Raw genomic sequence first — 17,513 nt, forward strand, 5'->3', positions numbered from 1 at the left:
TGTGCAAAGGGGACCCCAAGGAAAGGAGAGGAAGAAAGCTGTTGAGACACAGGAGTTGAGGTGACACGACTGGCCGTGGGAGGAGGCGGGACAAAGGAATCACCCAGAGTTCTCCACGTCTAAATACGCGTAACCTCCAATCACCCTCAGTCTCTAACGCACACTTAGGTTTCAGTTTCATTCATTCTGCAAAAAAGATCATTTAGGCTGCACTCTGCTCCACAGGAAAATTGAGAGTCATTTCTTCAGGGCAGAAAAAAAAAAAGCACAGACAAAATACTTTATAGTATCTATAATAAATGCAATGAAATCAATACAAACAAAACTTGGCTTTAGCAAACTGTACATACATAAATATCTTTTTTTTTTTTTTTACTATAACATTCAACTTTTTTTCACATAAATCCTTCCATGATTTTATTACATCCAGTTTTTCTTTAGACTTTTAAAAAAAGTGCCTTTTAGATTTACAGCTTGTGCTTCTAAAGCAAAGCTTAGAACATCATGCCCCAAAGAAAAACAAAGTGAAAGGAAAGCTGCCACGTGACTCTGAAAAACTGTATGTTACAAGGTTCCCGAACCTCCAGCACTGCCTGGTTGGGAGGCTGCTCGGTGCCAGCGTGGCACTGAGCTGTGGCGCTCAGCGAAGGGGGCGCACGGTGGTAAAGGGCCCGACGGCGCCCTGCGTCCCGGGTGTGCACCGAGCGGGCCGGAGGCCAGGCGCCCAGGGGCCCGGAGGCTCTGCATCTCTTTAGTACCGAGGCTCAGGGTTTCAAACAATGCTTCTTCCAGACCTTCTGCCTTTGCTCTCCCTGCCGTGGTCTATCCGCCTCCGAAGCCATGATCCGGACACACGGGCTGCAGCCGCCCCACCCGGGCCCTCCGTTCGCTAGCCCGGGACGCTGTGGGCCGAGCCATCCTCGCTGCCAGCCCAGCGCGCTGCAGGCGGCGGCCGCCTGGTTCAGAGCGGCGGCGGCCCGTTGGTGTATCTGAGCATGGGGTGGAATGAGCGGGCGAAGTTGTTGGAGAGGGCGCAGCTGTAGTCCTGCTCCGACATGGGTACCAGGCAGGCGAGCCCCACGAGGAGCAGCAGGAGCAGCTGAAGCGGGAGGGCCGCCCGGAGCACTCGGTGCAGGAAAGAGCGGCCCCGCCGGGCGGGCCGAGGCTCAGAAGGGGAGGAATCGGAGCCACCTCTTGTGGACCTGAGAGAGGAATCGGCATAAACAACTCAGATATCTCAAACGCCGGGCGGCTGCTGCTTTCAGCCCTCACCTTCCTGGAAGCTAAGGGACCATGCCAAACACAACCCAGCCTGGCGATTAGCTGCCCGCTTCTGCGGTGTGCCCAGGTCATCGCCCCACCACCAAATGAAGAGTTGCTTGGAAACCATACTGATGGAAAATTAACATTTGGTCAGTCAACTAAAGGTAACTAATTGAGTTCAAATTCCATCCCTTAATTTGGTGAAACATTTTCCATCAACAAAGGTAATTGCTCTATACACATTCTACCAGCATAAATTAAGTTGATCCAGGATAATTAAGTTGCAGTACATTTTGGGGTTAAGACTTCCAGGAGCACTATTAGCCAAAATTAGTTGCTGTCAGAATCATATGAAGCATCCGGTCTAGTCCTCCTGGATGTGCCAAACTCCAGGCAGCAAGGAGAACAGCCCCAGTTGTTTTGCACAGACCCATAAAGCTCAATTAATCTGAGAGTGGACCCTGGTTTCATCTTGCACTGAGTCAGCACTGGCCCTGACATTAGCGGGTTCTGACGCCGTACGAACAGGGATGGCCTGGAGTCCGTGTACGGAAGCTGCTGTTGGATGACTCACAGTCTAGGCTGATCCTGTTTTTATTAGCTGTGACTTTGGGAGACACACACAATTTTTCTGAGGACGACAGACTGTCATCTTGTAGGGTCCTTCTACTCAAAGTTCTGTTTTCCTGCCTACCTTTGTATCTTCCTTTCTACTAAACTGTGCATTCGAGATTAAGTATGAATTTCAGATTTCATAGGAAGGACTGCCTGTAATATACTGAATATGGAAGTAGGTTCTGGGTGGGGTGCCACCGTTTTTTTCTGTGTGGGCATCCTTTAATGTTCTGTTTGGTTACTCGTGGAAAAGATGGAAAAGGAAATGTTATTTCCAAGAAGGCATTTTGTACACGCACACATGCACACACACACATCACACCCAGTATCACAGGAGAGGTGTACTGACGGGACACGTTCCCCCACACCTGGTACAAATTCCCTGATGGTAGCAATGGTAGTGATATCACAGGATATGGCCGCTGGAGAAACATGAAGGTGTGAAAACTGGGTTACTCTGTATGCTTTTCTCCCAAGAAAACACTACGTTTCCAGCTGGACTACTCAAAACTCTCTTATGAAGCCATCAAAGAAATATGGGAGACAGAGAGACTGGTTCTCTGCAAGCCCGCGAGGCAGCATGTACCCCACTGTGTTTTTAGCACATGTAATGAAAAAACCAACAAGTCATGGGTCTAAATTGGGACTGTGTTTCTTTTCTGAAGACTACAACTAACACTGTGTAACGCTGACCAACTCACTGTACCCCTAAGTGCCGACCTCTTACCCCCTATACGTTAGACTAGGCGGTCTTCTAACCTGAAAGTTCCCTGTTTTATACATTTTACGTCTTCTACTAATTAGTCACCCTAAATAGTCTGCCAACTGAGAGGCCACAAGAGTTCAATCACCATCTAGTGGTCAAATTGATTAACTGCCCTTATGCTAAGACCAAGGAGTTATTCCTAGTGAGCCGAACAGGAAATTTGTATATTTTGTGAAATACAGTATAGAATAAAAGAAACGTGCCACATACCTATTAATGGAAGGGTAAAATAGGAAATTATTGAGTTTTCTAATTTTAAATTATTCATGTAGAGAGTATATAACTCATCTCCTAATTTTGTAGCTAAGTCGCTAAGGATTGTTGACATTTATTTTTGTAATTACCAGGCGACGTACTAAGCATGTATCTTGGGTTCTTTCACGTAACCCCCAGAATAGTCCTCAGTGTGTTTGTTATCCTCAATCTATAGATGACGACATAAAGAGGCTCAGGGAGGGGGTGTAACTGGTGACTTACAGCTTGCAAGTGGCAGGATTAAGATTTCAACCCTGGGATTTTAACTCTAAGAATCTGGACTCTCTAGAGAGGGTAAGTGACCTGCCCCAAATCCCACAATTAAAGGAAGGCATCTAGCAGGAACTCAGGCTTCCAAAGTCCCTGCCTACCATACTCCCTGAAACATTTTATGTTTGGTGATGTTAATGAAGGTCATCCAGGTTATATTATGTCACAGGTATCTTACATGTATAAGAGAAAAAAATATTTGTATCCTAAAATGTCTGGAAGTGAGTGGATTCTTCACGCTGAAAATAAATGCCTCTGATCATATGGCCTCACAGTATTACACGGCTCATCAAGTTAGTACATAGACAGGAGGGCATTTTGTTTTCAGACAGTTGCACAATCTTGGCCAAGCAACAGAATCTGGTTCGGGCCTTCAGTTTTCTCATTTGCAGGGAAGGATGCATTAATAACCTAAAATCTTTTTGGCTCTGACAGTTCATGATTCAATGGTTTGCCTTCAAGTGTCTTAAGAAGGATGGAATAGTTGCCCGTGAACTCTGGGTTGAATTTTTCTTCAAGATACCTTTCCCTTTCTCTTACAATGTGCCCTGGCAAACAACCCTCCCCACCTGTCACTGGATGAGTTATAACCCAAGCACAAAAGAGAGCTCCAGGTTTCCTCACTATTCAACATTTAAATAAAACAAGGGAGATTTCTGACTTCTTTTCTTTAGGAGACACGTAAGGGCTTTAGTGATGGGTAGATTTATGCATACAGCGGACAAGACGCTCTGACTGAGAGAGCTGAATAGCCCCTGCTTGTCAATTATTAGCTTCTCTGAGCAATTAAGCCAAAGATCAAGATCAAAACACAGGGTGCACATTGACAAGTTCACTCCCGAGAACTGGAAAGCTCACCATCTTTTCAATATGGGCTCACAGATTACAGCGTCTGTCGCAGGACATGGCACATTTAACAGCATCAGAGCATTCCTCACTAAACTTTAATTACCACGTGCCAGCTAATGTTGAAGAATGCCTTCCTACGAAGGGATGGGCTGCGAGAGGGACGGAGAGAACACGCAATCCCTGCTGAGCTCCACGCAGTTGGCTGCTCTTGGAAATGCCCAGTTTACCTCCTGAGAAACTGCCACCCCCTTGGGGCAATAACCAGGGTTTCAACATGCCCAAAGTTTCAAAGCTTCTAGTACCAGCAGGTTAATGATACCAGGGTAAAAGGATACTTTCAATCTTTATCTACTGACCTAAAATCAGCCCTGTTTCAAGAGTCTTGGGAAATTAGACATGGGGAAGAACAAAGACACTAATCACTCATCGCTCTCCAGTGGCCTTAATGCATCAACAGATGCCAGCTGAGATTGTGTGCAGAAAGCAAAAATTCAATGCGTGGACTTACTCAAGGATATTAATCAATGGAGATAGTCCAGGTAATTCAAAAACATGCTTATTCTCATAAGTAAATACTTATTTTATTATTTTTCTCACTCCCCTCACTCATTCAAATTTCTGGGTAAATTTGAGCAGGAGTTGCTTCCTCTTTTTCCCCAAAACACATACAGTCGTGGACAGAGGATGGTAGGGGAGGATGTCATTCACCACAACACGCCACACCAAGGCAAGCATGACCAAGGGACGAGGGGAGCCCCGCCAGCGTGCAGGGGGAGTCCGACGCATCTCAAAAATGCCGCCCAATGAAGGGAAATAAAACGGGTTAATTTTGTGCACGCATCATTCACACACAAAAGCAGCTCGCAATTCATTCTGTTACTTGTCAGCTGACCCTGGAGAATAGTAATAGGCATTTACTGCGAGGGGTTATCTAGAGAGCCTATGATCTTGTTGCCTACTCTTGTGTGCAGGGTCTTTGCTCCCTGGATACATGGTTTAGAAGACACACGTACCGAGTCTGTTTAAGATGTCAGCCGCCTCTTGTTCCAAAAGGAGCATCCTGCCTAGTCCTAAGCCATCCAGGCAGCCTGTGGGAGCCGAGCCCTAGATGGGAGCGGCTAATGAGTGAGAACCCGCCCGGAGGAGGCAGGCCTGGGTGCAAACCGAAATCTTCACGCCTCTCACCCTCTGTGTCCTTGTCTGTAGAACTGGGGCTTTCGCCATGTCACGGGGGTGGTGTGAGGGTTAAATGAGGTAACAGATACATCACACTTTGCATGGTGCTTAGAAAACGTTAGTGCTAAATACACACCAGCGCATTATTATTTGTACTATGAAAGCAAGGGGTGCTGACTCACACCCTCTGGGGTCGGCTGGGGTTAACCTTTCTTCCCGGGAGCCGTTCCTCCTTTCCTAGGAGCGCTTTCAAAGATGTGCTCAGTTTCTGGAAGGGCCCGACAGTTCTCGGGGAAACACTGGGGCCGCATGCATCAAATACTATAGAGGGAGCAAATGGGAGCCGTGGCCTATAGCTGTGCTCGGCCCTGCTGGGGGCCTGCCCTACAGGCAACACTGCTTTAGCTGAGGCTGTTTGAATGCTTTGAAAAGTAGATCCCCAGGCTGGAGTCTGGAGGAAAAGACTTTTTACAAACAATTTTTCAGAAGAAACTGAATAGTGTTTTCAGTGAAGCCCTGTTGTACATGCAAAAACCCACTGTGCTGGCTTCATAACATTTGGCCCCATTGAGCATTTTAAAACGAGGTGTGTTTTCCTCCCTTTCGGTGTTTCAGCCAGTTATTTGCCACATCTCACTCGGTCTTAGTTCTCTGTGTGGAAGGTGCCAGAGACCAAAGGTGCCCTGGGAAATTTTGCATTTCACAATTCTAGGCTTTGGAATGAAGTCATCAATTCACTCCATCCAGACTACCGAGAAATTATTCCTTTGCCCTGCGGGAAATCAGTAAAATGTCCCCATTTGTCAGTTTCAACTGATCGGCAGTAGAGTTTTGAAGAACTTCTGGAGATCAGGTTAGATAATTTCAACTCAAAAGTGGAAGAAAAGTACTAGGTGGACCACCATAAACGTTGCTTCAAAAGCACACTTCCTAAATGTATTTAATCTAAAAAAATAAAGGATAGTTATAATTGTATTCACAGATGTCTTTCAAATGTTTATAATTTTAAGGGATGCTTCTGGTAATTGATTTAGGGAATCTCTTCATTCTGGCACATTGCATGGCAATGGCAGGAACCAACTGTATTAATTTTGTAGGCTGAGGGCCTAAACACAGTAGCATCAACCCATATGTAGGCTTAGAAAATTATGCAAGATATAGAACAGTGACCATAAAATTAAACTGAAATACACAGCAAGCAAGCAACTGATATTATTAATATCTGACTTTAAACAACCAAAAGAATATAGGAACCTCTCCCTTCAAACTAACAACCGGTTTCTTCCACCTCAGCCTCTCTCCTCTCTCGGAAGAAGACATGTCTAACATTTTCCCACTGTAGACTGCTGGGGTCAAGACTCTAAACTGTTTGTGCTTCTGCAATAACCTTTCAAATCTGCTGGACCAGTGCAAGATCAAACACAAGGTGCTCTCAAGTCTCGGTGGAAGGGAACACCGAGATGGCCTGGACTGCGGGTGAAGTTAATTCTTTCCCAGCAGACTCGGCATTTCAATGTCAGGGTTGGGCGCACCCCAAACAGAGGTGCCAAGGAGCTAAGAAGTTCAAGAATGTTCAACCGCAACCTGTCTGGCAAGGTGTTTGATGAAGTTTGCCATTTAGGCAAAGATCGTTCGAATTCCAGGCCCTCTGAGTAGCAAAGTGAACCTTGTGCTGTATGCTCAGAAAGATGTTAATAAACAGAGCCAGGCAGAGCAGAGCTGAAAGGTGCCTTGTGGGTGTCACCGCGAGAATGTGGCTGTCCCAGCCGCAAAGCCCTGCTAGGAGACGCGTTGTAGCACTTGCTGCCTTAAGAAACCATGACTTTGACATTTTCAGAAAACCCTGGCGGCTTCTTGGAATAACTGGGGGGCTAGATTGATGCAATATTTGGAAGCCCACAGGTAGCTGCTATTGGTGCTGCATAATAAATAAGAGCTTTCCCGCTTTTCTTTGCCACCTTCCATGGCTACTGAAGAATTGGTCTCTGGCACCCTAAAAGGAAAGCTGTGGAGATACCCCATAGCTATATGCTCACGGCACATTGGCAATTTAAGTGGGGAAGATGGACCATATAAAACAATGATCTGTCTATAGCACAATTGTTTTTTCTTGTAGGGGCCTAAAAAAAAATCAGAGTCCATCATCAGAGTCCTGCAGAAGCCTATCAACATCTTCATTCATATTTCATTATTGATATTTTGTATGGACCAAAAACCCACCCAAAATTGTCTCAAACCAAACCAAAAGGAAATAAAAAAATGAAAAAACATAGTAAAGGGAGGGTTAAACCCAGAAAGCACATCAAAATACATCCCGTATCACTTCACCCGAGTGGGAACGACCGAAGGAAACAGCCAGTCTCCTCGGCACAGAGCTGGAAAACCATGACTATTACTCAGGGGTTGTCTAGGGTCATCCACTTCACCCCCCACCCTGCTTCCTGAGCTGTGATCCCAGCTCAGTGGTGATAAGTTTCCAGGGGGGCAAACTACTCTAACAGTGAAATGCTTGGGGCAGGAATGGAAAGTCAGATCCGAGGACAGTGTTTTCGTGTTTGGACGGCTGTTGTGGGAAGCAGGTACTGATTAGTGAGAGGGCGGGGAGCACAGACACCACACCAGCAACAAAGCAGGCAAAGCACCGCTAACTGCAGAAATGGACCGTGGGGAGCGGGTGTGAAGCACGGAGCGGCGGCGAGGCTCTCGGCTCAAGCCCGCCTTCAGCCCGGAGGGAGAGCCACCGAGGGTCAGCGGGGAGTGACCGAGTGCCGGCCAGAGAGGGACTCAGGGACAGCAGGAGGGAGAAGGCGCTTAGAGACTGTAATAGTACCCAACTCGGACCTGCAATTTGGAGACTCCCAAACCCACAATCTGGATAAAACATGAACATAAAATAAAAAGCTGGGGGTGTTAGTAGATTTTATTCAGATCTGTGGGTTCCGGGAATGGTAAAATAATTCACTGATCGATTACCTGTCTTACTGTAAAACCTAGAAGTAGAGAGGGCTATGAAAGTCTGCCACGGCTCGAACAGCAGCTATGGCATCGGACGTACGAAACCCGAGGAGCACACGGAGCGCGGGTGAGAGGCACCCGATGGCCTCGCAGCGTGGATCCAAATGCGGGCGGGCCACAGAGCTCACGCTCGGGGATCCGCTGGCGCTTTGCACTGAGAAAAGTCTCTCCCAATTTATCCTAATAAATTCCTCAGCTACCTCAGGCACACCCAAGACAGGCCTACCGGAACCATGGGCAATCCTCCTCGTGCGGCTCTAGAACAGTGTGGAGACCATGAGGATAAGGTACCTGCTATGTGGGCTGCTGACAGAGGGTCCAGGCTGTGAGAGACTACATTTGCCTCGTGGCTGTTTGCAATGAACAGGGGGTAAAGAAAGAAGAATGTTCAGTCCAGGCAAATAAAGACAAGCTACTGATGAAAATTAAACTAAACATGCGGCAAAGGCAAAATAAATCGAACGAGATGATCAGTACCCATGATTAAGGAAACTGGCTTTTCTTTTGCAGAGAAAAGTGAAATAAATTCACAACTATGTTATTAGTCATCGAAGGGACATACATTGTGGTTTGGAAGTCCGCACCACAGTGGGTATATTTCTCCCCACTTTTCATGGTAGAAACTAAAGCGACTGCATGCTAGCCAACTATTTCTGTATATTTACTCACAATAAAAATAAAGTTCGGCCCTGGCCAGTGTGGCTCAGTTGGCTGGGCGTTGTTCTGTGCACCAAAAAGGTCACCACCGGTTTGGTTCCCAGTCAGGGCACATGCCCGGGTTGTGGGCTCGATCCCCAGTAGGGGGCATGTGGGAGGCAGCCGATTGATGTTCTGCTCTCACAGCCATGTTTCTACCTCTCTCCCTTTCTCTCTCTCTAAAAATCAATAAAAATATATTTTAAAATAAATAAAGTTCAACCCTGGCCCACTGTGGCTCAATTGGTTGGGTAGCGTCCCATACACCAGAAGGTTGCTGGTTCAATTCCCGATCAGGGCACATGCCTGAGTTGCAGGCTCGATCTCCAGAACCAGGTGTGCAGGAGGCAGCCGATTGATGTTCTGCTCTCTCTCTCCCTTCCTCTCTCTAAAAATCGATAAAAATATTTAAGAAAAATAAAAATAAAGTTCACTATCCTGTGCCTCACCACATTTTTTTCCTATATTCTAGAAAACCAAAACAATACTAAAATTCTTCATAGATAAAAAATAATAACAATGGTAATATGAAATTGTTCCTTATAGAGTGATGAAGACCCAACAAGTTAGATACTCAAGTTAAATAAAGGCTAAAATTTGAATAGAAAAGCCAGTATTCCTTCACATTCTTAAACTAGCATCTATAGGAAACTAGTGAATGTAGTAAAACAACAATCCTAAAAAAAAGGTCATAACATTTATCAGCATAGAACTTAAGTGTTTATCACACAAAAAAAATCACAAATGAAATCAATACTTCTAAAAACTAAGGGAAATGGAATGATAATAAAAATGAATATAATCGTAAAGCAGGACAAAAAAATAACAAAACAAAAACAAGCTTCTAATTACACAGAGAAATCAAGGTATACAGGGTAGCAGGGGCCGGATTTGCTTTTGTGTGAAAGTGAGGCAGCCCCCACTGGCGTTGTCGGTGAGTCACCTTGAGCTGCGGCCATTTGGGGGGCTGCACAGTTGCTGAAAACCTTCAGGACCACTCAGGACCTTCTTAGCTTGAGAGTCAACAGATCCTCCACTTATCTTATAAATTCAATGGCCTCAGGGACACTTTGTCCACCTCTGGCTGAGGCACCCTTTTCAGTGGAGCCAATATTTTAGGTGGACGATGGCTGTGGTGGCCTGAAGGGAAGAGCCACCAAAGGCACCAGGGGGCATCATTCTAGAGATGGCCCTGGGAGCAAGAAAAAGAATTTGCCTCCCTGCAAACCAACCACACGTTGAGCCCTGATCCCTTTGAAAAACAGAACCGCTCTTTTCCGTTCCTGAGCGCGGGTGGCGAGGGCACGTGGCAGGGGAGGAAACAGCGCTTCACTCTGTCGCTGTGTGACCACCTCTTCTGCACGGGGACTCCTGCTTTGTGGGGGGAGAGCCTGCAGACCCTGGTAGGTACAGATACTGTCTCGCCCTAGTGTCCCCTCCCACGGGCCAACGACCAGTGGAAAGTTACCGTTCTCTGTCTGTTTGGGGTGCTTGTTCCCGACGCAGGACTCACAGATCCCGAGGTGTCCAGTTCGTCAGCAGACGACCAGGAAGACAAATCCTAGGTAGGAAATAGATTCTTTTGACGACTCCGCGTCCCAGAGCCACGATGGCTCTGCAACATACAATGTATTTCCCACCGCATCCCCACCTGTCCCCCGTAAAGGTCAAGCCATTCAGTCCTTGGGGGAAAGAAGATGGAACCTAATTCTTCGAGTGTATTGGGGTTTCCTGGCTGTTTGCCCTTTTTGGAAAATACAGCGACAGGCGCGCTATCACTGTGTCGCTCGTAGCTTTATTATTTCTCAGTGATGGGGCTGTGAGGGAGTCGAAGCGGTGGAGGCGAAGGGATGTGCCTTAGAGCTGCGGGCAGCTCAGGCCAGAGAGACACCAATTCGTCTGAGTTAGAAATGAGAGTCACCCAGGAGCCTTTTAGCATCAGAGAAACCGTGCTGTTTCCAGCAGCTGTGGCTTGCAGTAGATTGTTCCTTGACATTCTTAAAGGAAGGCAGAGTGTTTGTGGGCTCATAATAGTGTTTCACAACTGAATGACGTTTTTCCAAGCATCTCTGTGCCGCAAATCCACTTCCCCAAGCGAACACTACCACCGCGATGCAGCAGGTTGCAGGGAAAAAGCAAAATAACTGAGCAGAGGGCATTTTCCATGAACCGACTGCTGATCATGTCAGGAGAATGCAACTTCTAGGTTGAATCGTACATAATGTCCGGTTGTGATTTATCCTAGCTATGCTACGGAAAACACGTGGCCTCTTAAACAGGGTAAAATAGAATGCCACCATAGTGATGGCATACGGTTAGCAGGAACAATTACAGGTGGTCTCTTGGATGCAACAGAATCAAAAGCAGTGTTCTATTATAAAAGTCTATGAGTCCCTTTCTTGTTTTGAGACTGGGCTTACAGGGCCTGTGACAGAGAGTGGGCACTCTGACAAGCACCACCTTCAACGACTTTCTAAAACGGGTAACGACGGTGCCTTCTTGGTGCCCTGTAAGAGATGCTACACAATGCCACGTGCTTAGAGCTCACCTGCTGACTGCTTGACATGTCCAATAACTTCTCCAGCTCCTTGATGTGACGGCTGACCTCCTTCAAGAGCAGTTTGAGCCGATTTCCAATCACATGGACTTTTTCTTTGGCTTCTAAACAGTCTGTGCCCTCAGCATTCACCAACAGCTGGCCAGACATGTCTTGCAGTGAGGCCACTCTGAGTTGGGATTCCAGTAGCTCATGCCTTATTTGCTAGGTATATGATAAGAGATATTTTCCTAAGAATTTCTGATAATTGGAGAAAGTCTCTAAAGCACAGAATGACATCACTTTAACTTGCTTAGCAATTACACTTGAGCATTGGAACGCTGTGCTCACACAAGGAAGGAGACAGCTGCCCATGGCATTCGAGAATCAGGGAAGGGACCTGTGCTCTAATCTTGCCTCTGGCCAAAATTAAGACCCTGAACCTTTCTGATGTGAGTTTTCTCCTTTGGTAAAATGATACTATTTCCTGCCTGGTCCACAGTAAGTACTCTTAGAAGGCTCAAGTTGGTAAATATATGTTAAAGTATTTAAAGTAGAAAGTATTATGCAAATGAGACATAAGACATTCTTTTAAACTGAAGAATAAAACGTTACCATAAAGATAGCAAACCTCAAGTATGCCTAGGTACACTCCGATATCTGCTCAAGATTTTTTAAAAAGATCTGTGGGTGATTCATCATTGACAATTTAAAGCCTGAGGTCAAAGGTCTGGTGAAAATGCAGTCGCAGAGCTATTTCCTCTCGGACTCTAAGGCCTTTATGGCACTGAATTAAAAGCTACCAATTCTGCTGGTTAGGTTAGTGTTAAATGTTAAGAAATAACATTTTAAAAATACAGGAGGCTACAAAATTCAAGTAATTTTCTCCTAATGGAATGCAAATCTGCTTCTTTATCGCCTATAAAGTCACTTAAGTACACTGTACATTATATTGTCCACAGTTCTTTGTATGATAATCTACACAGAAATCCTGCAAGTTTCCTTTTGAATTTAGTGCTAGAAAAAGTTTCTCACTCCTTGAGAGCTGATATGCTTTCTTTTTGTCAGATAACAAAAATAAGTGAACTCATCACATTTCCCTTTTTGTCTTAACTTTCAGAAAAATGGATGTTAAGGTTAATGTTGAATTTGGTTCACTTCATTCCTCTTAAGAAGCCTTTAATGCTCTCTATTTTAACAGTTGTAATAATGTCCTTCTATTATAAACCACCTGATATACTTTTGGGACACAGTATAGGTAGCAAACACAGTTTAAATTAAAAATAAGCGTAATTCACCAAAGACCTGCTTTAATAAAAACGAGTTAATTAGGTTAAAGCAGCTAGGATTTCTACAACTGAGCCATGACTTTAGAACCAGATTCTAAAGCTAGTCAATGTCATATTCTATGCATGTTCATGTTACGAAAACTGGAAACCATAAGAAGTAAAGTAAAATTAACTTAGAGACTGTAACTTAAAAGGTAAAAAAATATAACCACCTACATTCTTTTTCTGCAAATACAAGGGGTGGCTGCTAAGAACAACGAGAGGCTGCCGGAGCTCACACATCTTACCGTGAGCTGCTTGTGATGGTCCTGAAGAACCTCCGCTGCGAGGTGAGCATCGATGGGAACCATTTCATCCTTTCTTCTGTCGATGTTCTCCAGCATGAGAAGCAAGCCGTGACTCATCTCGTGAAAATCCTGGGGGGATACAGAGCATGAACTCATTTGGAATAACGCAGTTTTCTATCCCTCACTGATTACATTTCTAATCTCTACAAATGCGACTACTGGGAAAGACGCATTAGTTTTAAGATCTCAGACACAACTCCTTTTGTGCTGTTGTAATTATCTGAGCTCATATTTTTACCAAAAACATCTAATTTGTTACTTGAGAGAAAATCCAGACATAAGGAAAACTGGTTCATAATACAAAATATGAGAGAAATTTCTAGGGTTATTATATAGTTTGGAAGGAAGCAACTTGTCCCCCTCTCTTCTCTCTGCATTCAAATCTTCCCATCTTGTAAGGCCTAAATCCAATCCCATATGTCATCCATCCATCCATCCATCCATCCATCCATCCATCCACTGTATAGTTCCTGAAGAGCTTCTATGTGGAATGCACTGTACTAGGAATGGGTGCTGGGTTGAAACAACAGCTTGGGTACCTGCTTTCAAGGATCAGGTACTCTTGGGGCACACATAAACCTGGGAAGCAGGCTTCCCATCCTGAAAGGGCTTCCCTTCATGCTCAGAATACAATCTGAACTCCTGGCCAGGTCCTCCAAGTCCCTGCATGGTTTCATTCCTGACCATCTTCCTGATGTCTCTTATCACTCCCTGCCTCTGCCTGCATTCTGATCACACTGGCCTCTTTTCTGTCCTTAGAGACACTGGCCCTTTCTATTTGTTCTATTTCCCTTCATGAAAATGTCCTTCCATCCGCAGCTCAAAGATCCTGAGAACTTCCCTGATCAGCCTCCCAAAGTAGCTTTTCTTAATTACTCTTATCAGCATCTATAAGTATCTTGGTTAACCATTTAACTGCATTTTTTACTGTCTGTTTTCCCCAACAAAAGGAGAGGCTGTGCACTGTCAGACAGAGGAACTCGGCCAGTGTGGTATGAATGAACAAGTGTTTGTAATGCTCACTTTGATGTTCAGGGACTGTCTTCCTATGTGCTCAGTAAATACCTGTTGAATGAATGAATGAAATAAATGAATGAAATAAATGAATGAGTGGAAGGAGTGATGGGGGCTGAGATGAACTTGTGGGAATAGTCCATCTCTCGTTAGCTGGACAGAAGGTGGGGCCTCGCTGCTTTGAACTGCTGTTCACATGTACAAATTCTCCAGTCAAATAAAAAGTTTGGGCACAAAGTCACCACATTCAAATACTGACTCTGGGGAGCAACTGCATGCCCCTAGCGACCTTGATAAGTCAAGTCAGAGGCTCAGCACCGCTGGGAATGTGTGACTCTGGAGCATGGTCTGCCCGAAGCCCACGGACCTGGCACTGCATCAGAGCGTCCTGGAGCAGGCCCCGCCACTCCTCCAGCAGCGCGCACACCCGGTCCCAGCGCGCGTTCATCTGGCACAGGCGGTCCTGCAGGTCCCGGCTCTCCTCACTGCCGGTCTGGGTGAACTCGGAGCTGCACAGGTTGATGGACAGGATGATGGCTTTGCGGTGGTCCACGGCCTTCTGGAGCTCCTGGAAAGGGGAAGAAAGAAAGAGGGAAAATAATGATAAAAGCATTAAAAAAATAGTCTAAGATCTTTGGAAATGCTTCACCCAAATAAAAAGAGCCATTGATTAAAACTGGCTGAAAAGGATGGCTAGATAAGATACAGCGAGTTCACACTGCTGAGGACCACGCCACAGTTAAAGAAATGGAGGAGATGTGCAATGACAACATGAATAGATATCAATAAAAAACAGTGTAGAGGGAAAGAGTCAGAAACTGAGTGGTATGTGCAGCGCAATTGCATTTATGTAATTTAAGATACATGCACACACACACAAATCTACTTGTTTCTGAGTACATGGGAACAAAGAATACGCATTAAATATTTCAGAATGGTTGCCATGGATTTGAGAAATGAGGACTGAAGACAGTGGCGGGGTAAAGGATACATAAATAAAATTAAGAGGAACTTTGCAGGAAGCAACCATGACCCTGTGCAATGAAATAAGGAGTATGATTAACTTAACCCCGGGCACGGGATTTCAGCAACGAAACAAAATTGGCCTCCAATAGTTCTGAGCAACAGAAAATGCACTTTTTGTTCTAGTGTGAGAGCCCCATTTCAACAGACCAATGGCGCTTAAAGTTCTGTGCACGGGAATGAAATGGGAAGCTTGACGAGAAAGCAGATTCCCAGGCCCTGACCACCAGCTGGTCTGACTCCATAGGCACAGATATTGGCCCCCAGGCTGAGGACCCTGCCCATGTCACTGGCCACCTTCTTGTGATGGTTAAAAGAATGAGTTGGGTATTTCATCAGCTAACCAATTTAATTTGATTATATACACACACACATGCACGCACCCCCCCCCCCAGGTATTTTTTACTTTATGTATCTTTTAAAAATCTAGAACTAATTTGCAGGAACTTGAGCACATGATTATGTATTAAGAATTGAAGAGTGGGGTACTGTTTAAACATCACAGATCAAGTTAGGGTGAATGACCCTGCAAATCACATCCACCCAGGCTACGTTTTCTTACCATTTCTCACTTTTCTGTGATGTTTCCAGCTTGTCTTAATTTTTCAATTTTCAATAGATTCCTAACATACTGAATATAGATTCAACCACAGAAAGAATATATGATATTGTGGAAAGACACCTGGTTATTCCACAGATCTACCCTCAGAAAACAGCTAAGATTGTGAGGAGGGGTGCAGGGGAGGGTAGTTTGTGGGTTTTTTGATCATGCAGGCTGACTGTTAAGGTCTCACTTCTGCATCCTAATCTCACCTAGGTCTCAGACTCTGGCCAGCATTTGCTTCATCACCTCTATAAGGAATTTGGGTTTAACCCAGCACTGCCTTATATTTTCCTGGAGAGAAACTAAAGGAATTTAAGGACTCTAGAGAAAACTGCATCTCTCATCTGACACTTCATCCTGAACTCGATGGGGCTGGTGCAGAGGCTTCCCTACAAGACGACGTTTGAACATCTGTGGGGAAGACTCACTTCTCTGTTTGAAAATTTAAAACACAACCATCACCAAAGCAAGCCACAGAAACATTACCCCCCGATTAATAGCAAATGCTGAAACCAGAGACGCACAAAAGCAGCGCACTTGATCCTTGAGCCCGGAGAGCCCGGGTAGCTCCGTTCTGAGGACGAGCACACCTGCTATTTTCCAAACAAAATGCAGAGTCAAAAGAGCTATTAAGGAGGCGCTGAGCTCTCAATCCACAGTCTACTTACAAGGGTCTGCTTGTATTAATGCATTTCAATAGCTGGGTTGAGGAGGATTTCTAAGATCTAGAGATGGGGTGAAAGGAAGTTATGTGTTCTACACCATACAGGAAATATCAGGTGTTTTCTCACAATGACTCCAGTTTTGTCTTGTTTAATTGACTATTCGGAAAATTGCTTCTGCCACTACCATAGCCTGTTTCAGAAGTCCTGCTGATTCCGGAATATCAAATGAGTTTGGAGAGGATTCATCTCCAGCTCTAGATAAAGACTTGTAGGGCCCTGCTAGTAAGTGTCTCGATTTCCTGTAGAAGAACTGAAATAGGTCCTAGAGGTACCTGGGTGGTGTATAAAATTTTAATTGATTATTTAAAAATACCCACTCGTGAAGTCATACACGATTGTTTACACGGGAGCTACTTCTACAACGTGGTCCATCTTCCTGCCCTTCCCACCCTTCTCTATAAACACTCCGACTGGGGGTGGCTGGGGGGAGGAGAGCCTTCCTGTGCCATTCTGCTGGTATTTCCCCGCTGCTGTGTCACAGCGACGTGGCTAGAGCGAGCGGCTTCACCCGCCCAGGCCTTCCACGCTGCCGCTCTGTCTGGCCGCTCTGGGAAAGGCCAAGGGCAGCTTACCTTGAGCTTTTTGATCTGGAGCTCGATGGACTGGATGTCGGTGCTGAGCTCCAGGCGCCGGAGCCGCTCCAGTTCCTCCTCCGTGGCCCCCAGCCAGGTCCAGATGTTGTTCAGGTCAGAGCGGAACTGCTGCCACTTCTGGAGGTTCTGCTTCATCCTCAGCTCCTTGCTCAGGGCCTGAGCCTGGATGAGCTCCCATCGGTCGATCACGCCTGGTGAGGCAGGGCGCACACACAATCACGGGGTGTTCGCCATGTGCCGCGGTTAGGGAAGGCCGTGAGCCCGCGGGGGGCTGACTTTACACAGCAACAGGAAGAAGAGGAGGAGGAGGAACCCCACCGGCCTTGCCTGTCGCCCCAGCTGTAAATAACAGCGTCGCGGCTGCGCTCTTCCCATCTGATCTGCATTTTTATCTAACGTGAAAGAAATGAGCTCCATGGGTTTGACGTTTCCAAGAGCTTTATGAAGCAAGCAACGAGCAGCGGGGCCCGAAGATAA

General features: G+C 45.7%; 1 protein-coding gene across 5 annotated transcripts in view; it reads right to left on the bottom strand.

The window, feature by feature from the left end:
* Positions 1–278: 278 nt before the first annotated feature.
* The window catches only part of SYNE1 (spectrin repeat containing nuclear envelope protein 1), a 357,645-nt gene continuing 340,410 nt past the window's right edge, over positions 279–17,513 (bottom strand). For all 5 annotated transcript variants that reach the window (XM_081140676.1, XM_081140675.1, XM_081140674.1 and 2 more), the window contains 7 exons: positions 17,016–17,227; positions 14,459–14,659; positions 13,018–13,146; positions 11,454–11,666; positions 10,374–10,466; positions 8,501–8,559; positions 279–1,202 (listed from right to left, as the gene is read on the bottom strand). In XM_081140676.1, coding sequence (XP_080996802.1) covers positions 962–1,202; positions 8,501–8,559; positions 10,374–10,466; positions 11,454–11,666; positions 13,018–13,146; positions 14,459–14,659; positions 17,016–17,227 — 1,148 coding nt within the window. In that variant the 3' untranslated portion in view covers positions 279–961. The remainder of the gene's footprint in view (positions 1,203–8,500; positions 8,560–10,373; positions 10,467–11,453; positions 11,667–13,017; positions 13,147–14,458; positions 14,660–17,015; positions 17,228–17,513) is intronic.

Source organism: Miniopterus schreibersii (genome assembly GCF_964146895.1).
Source record: "Miniopterus schreibersii genome assembly, chromosome: 6".
NCBI classification, from domain to species: domain Eukaryota; kingdom Metazoa; phylum Chordata; class Mammalia; order Chiroptera; family Miniopteridae; genus Miniopterus; species Miniopterus schreibersii.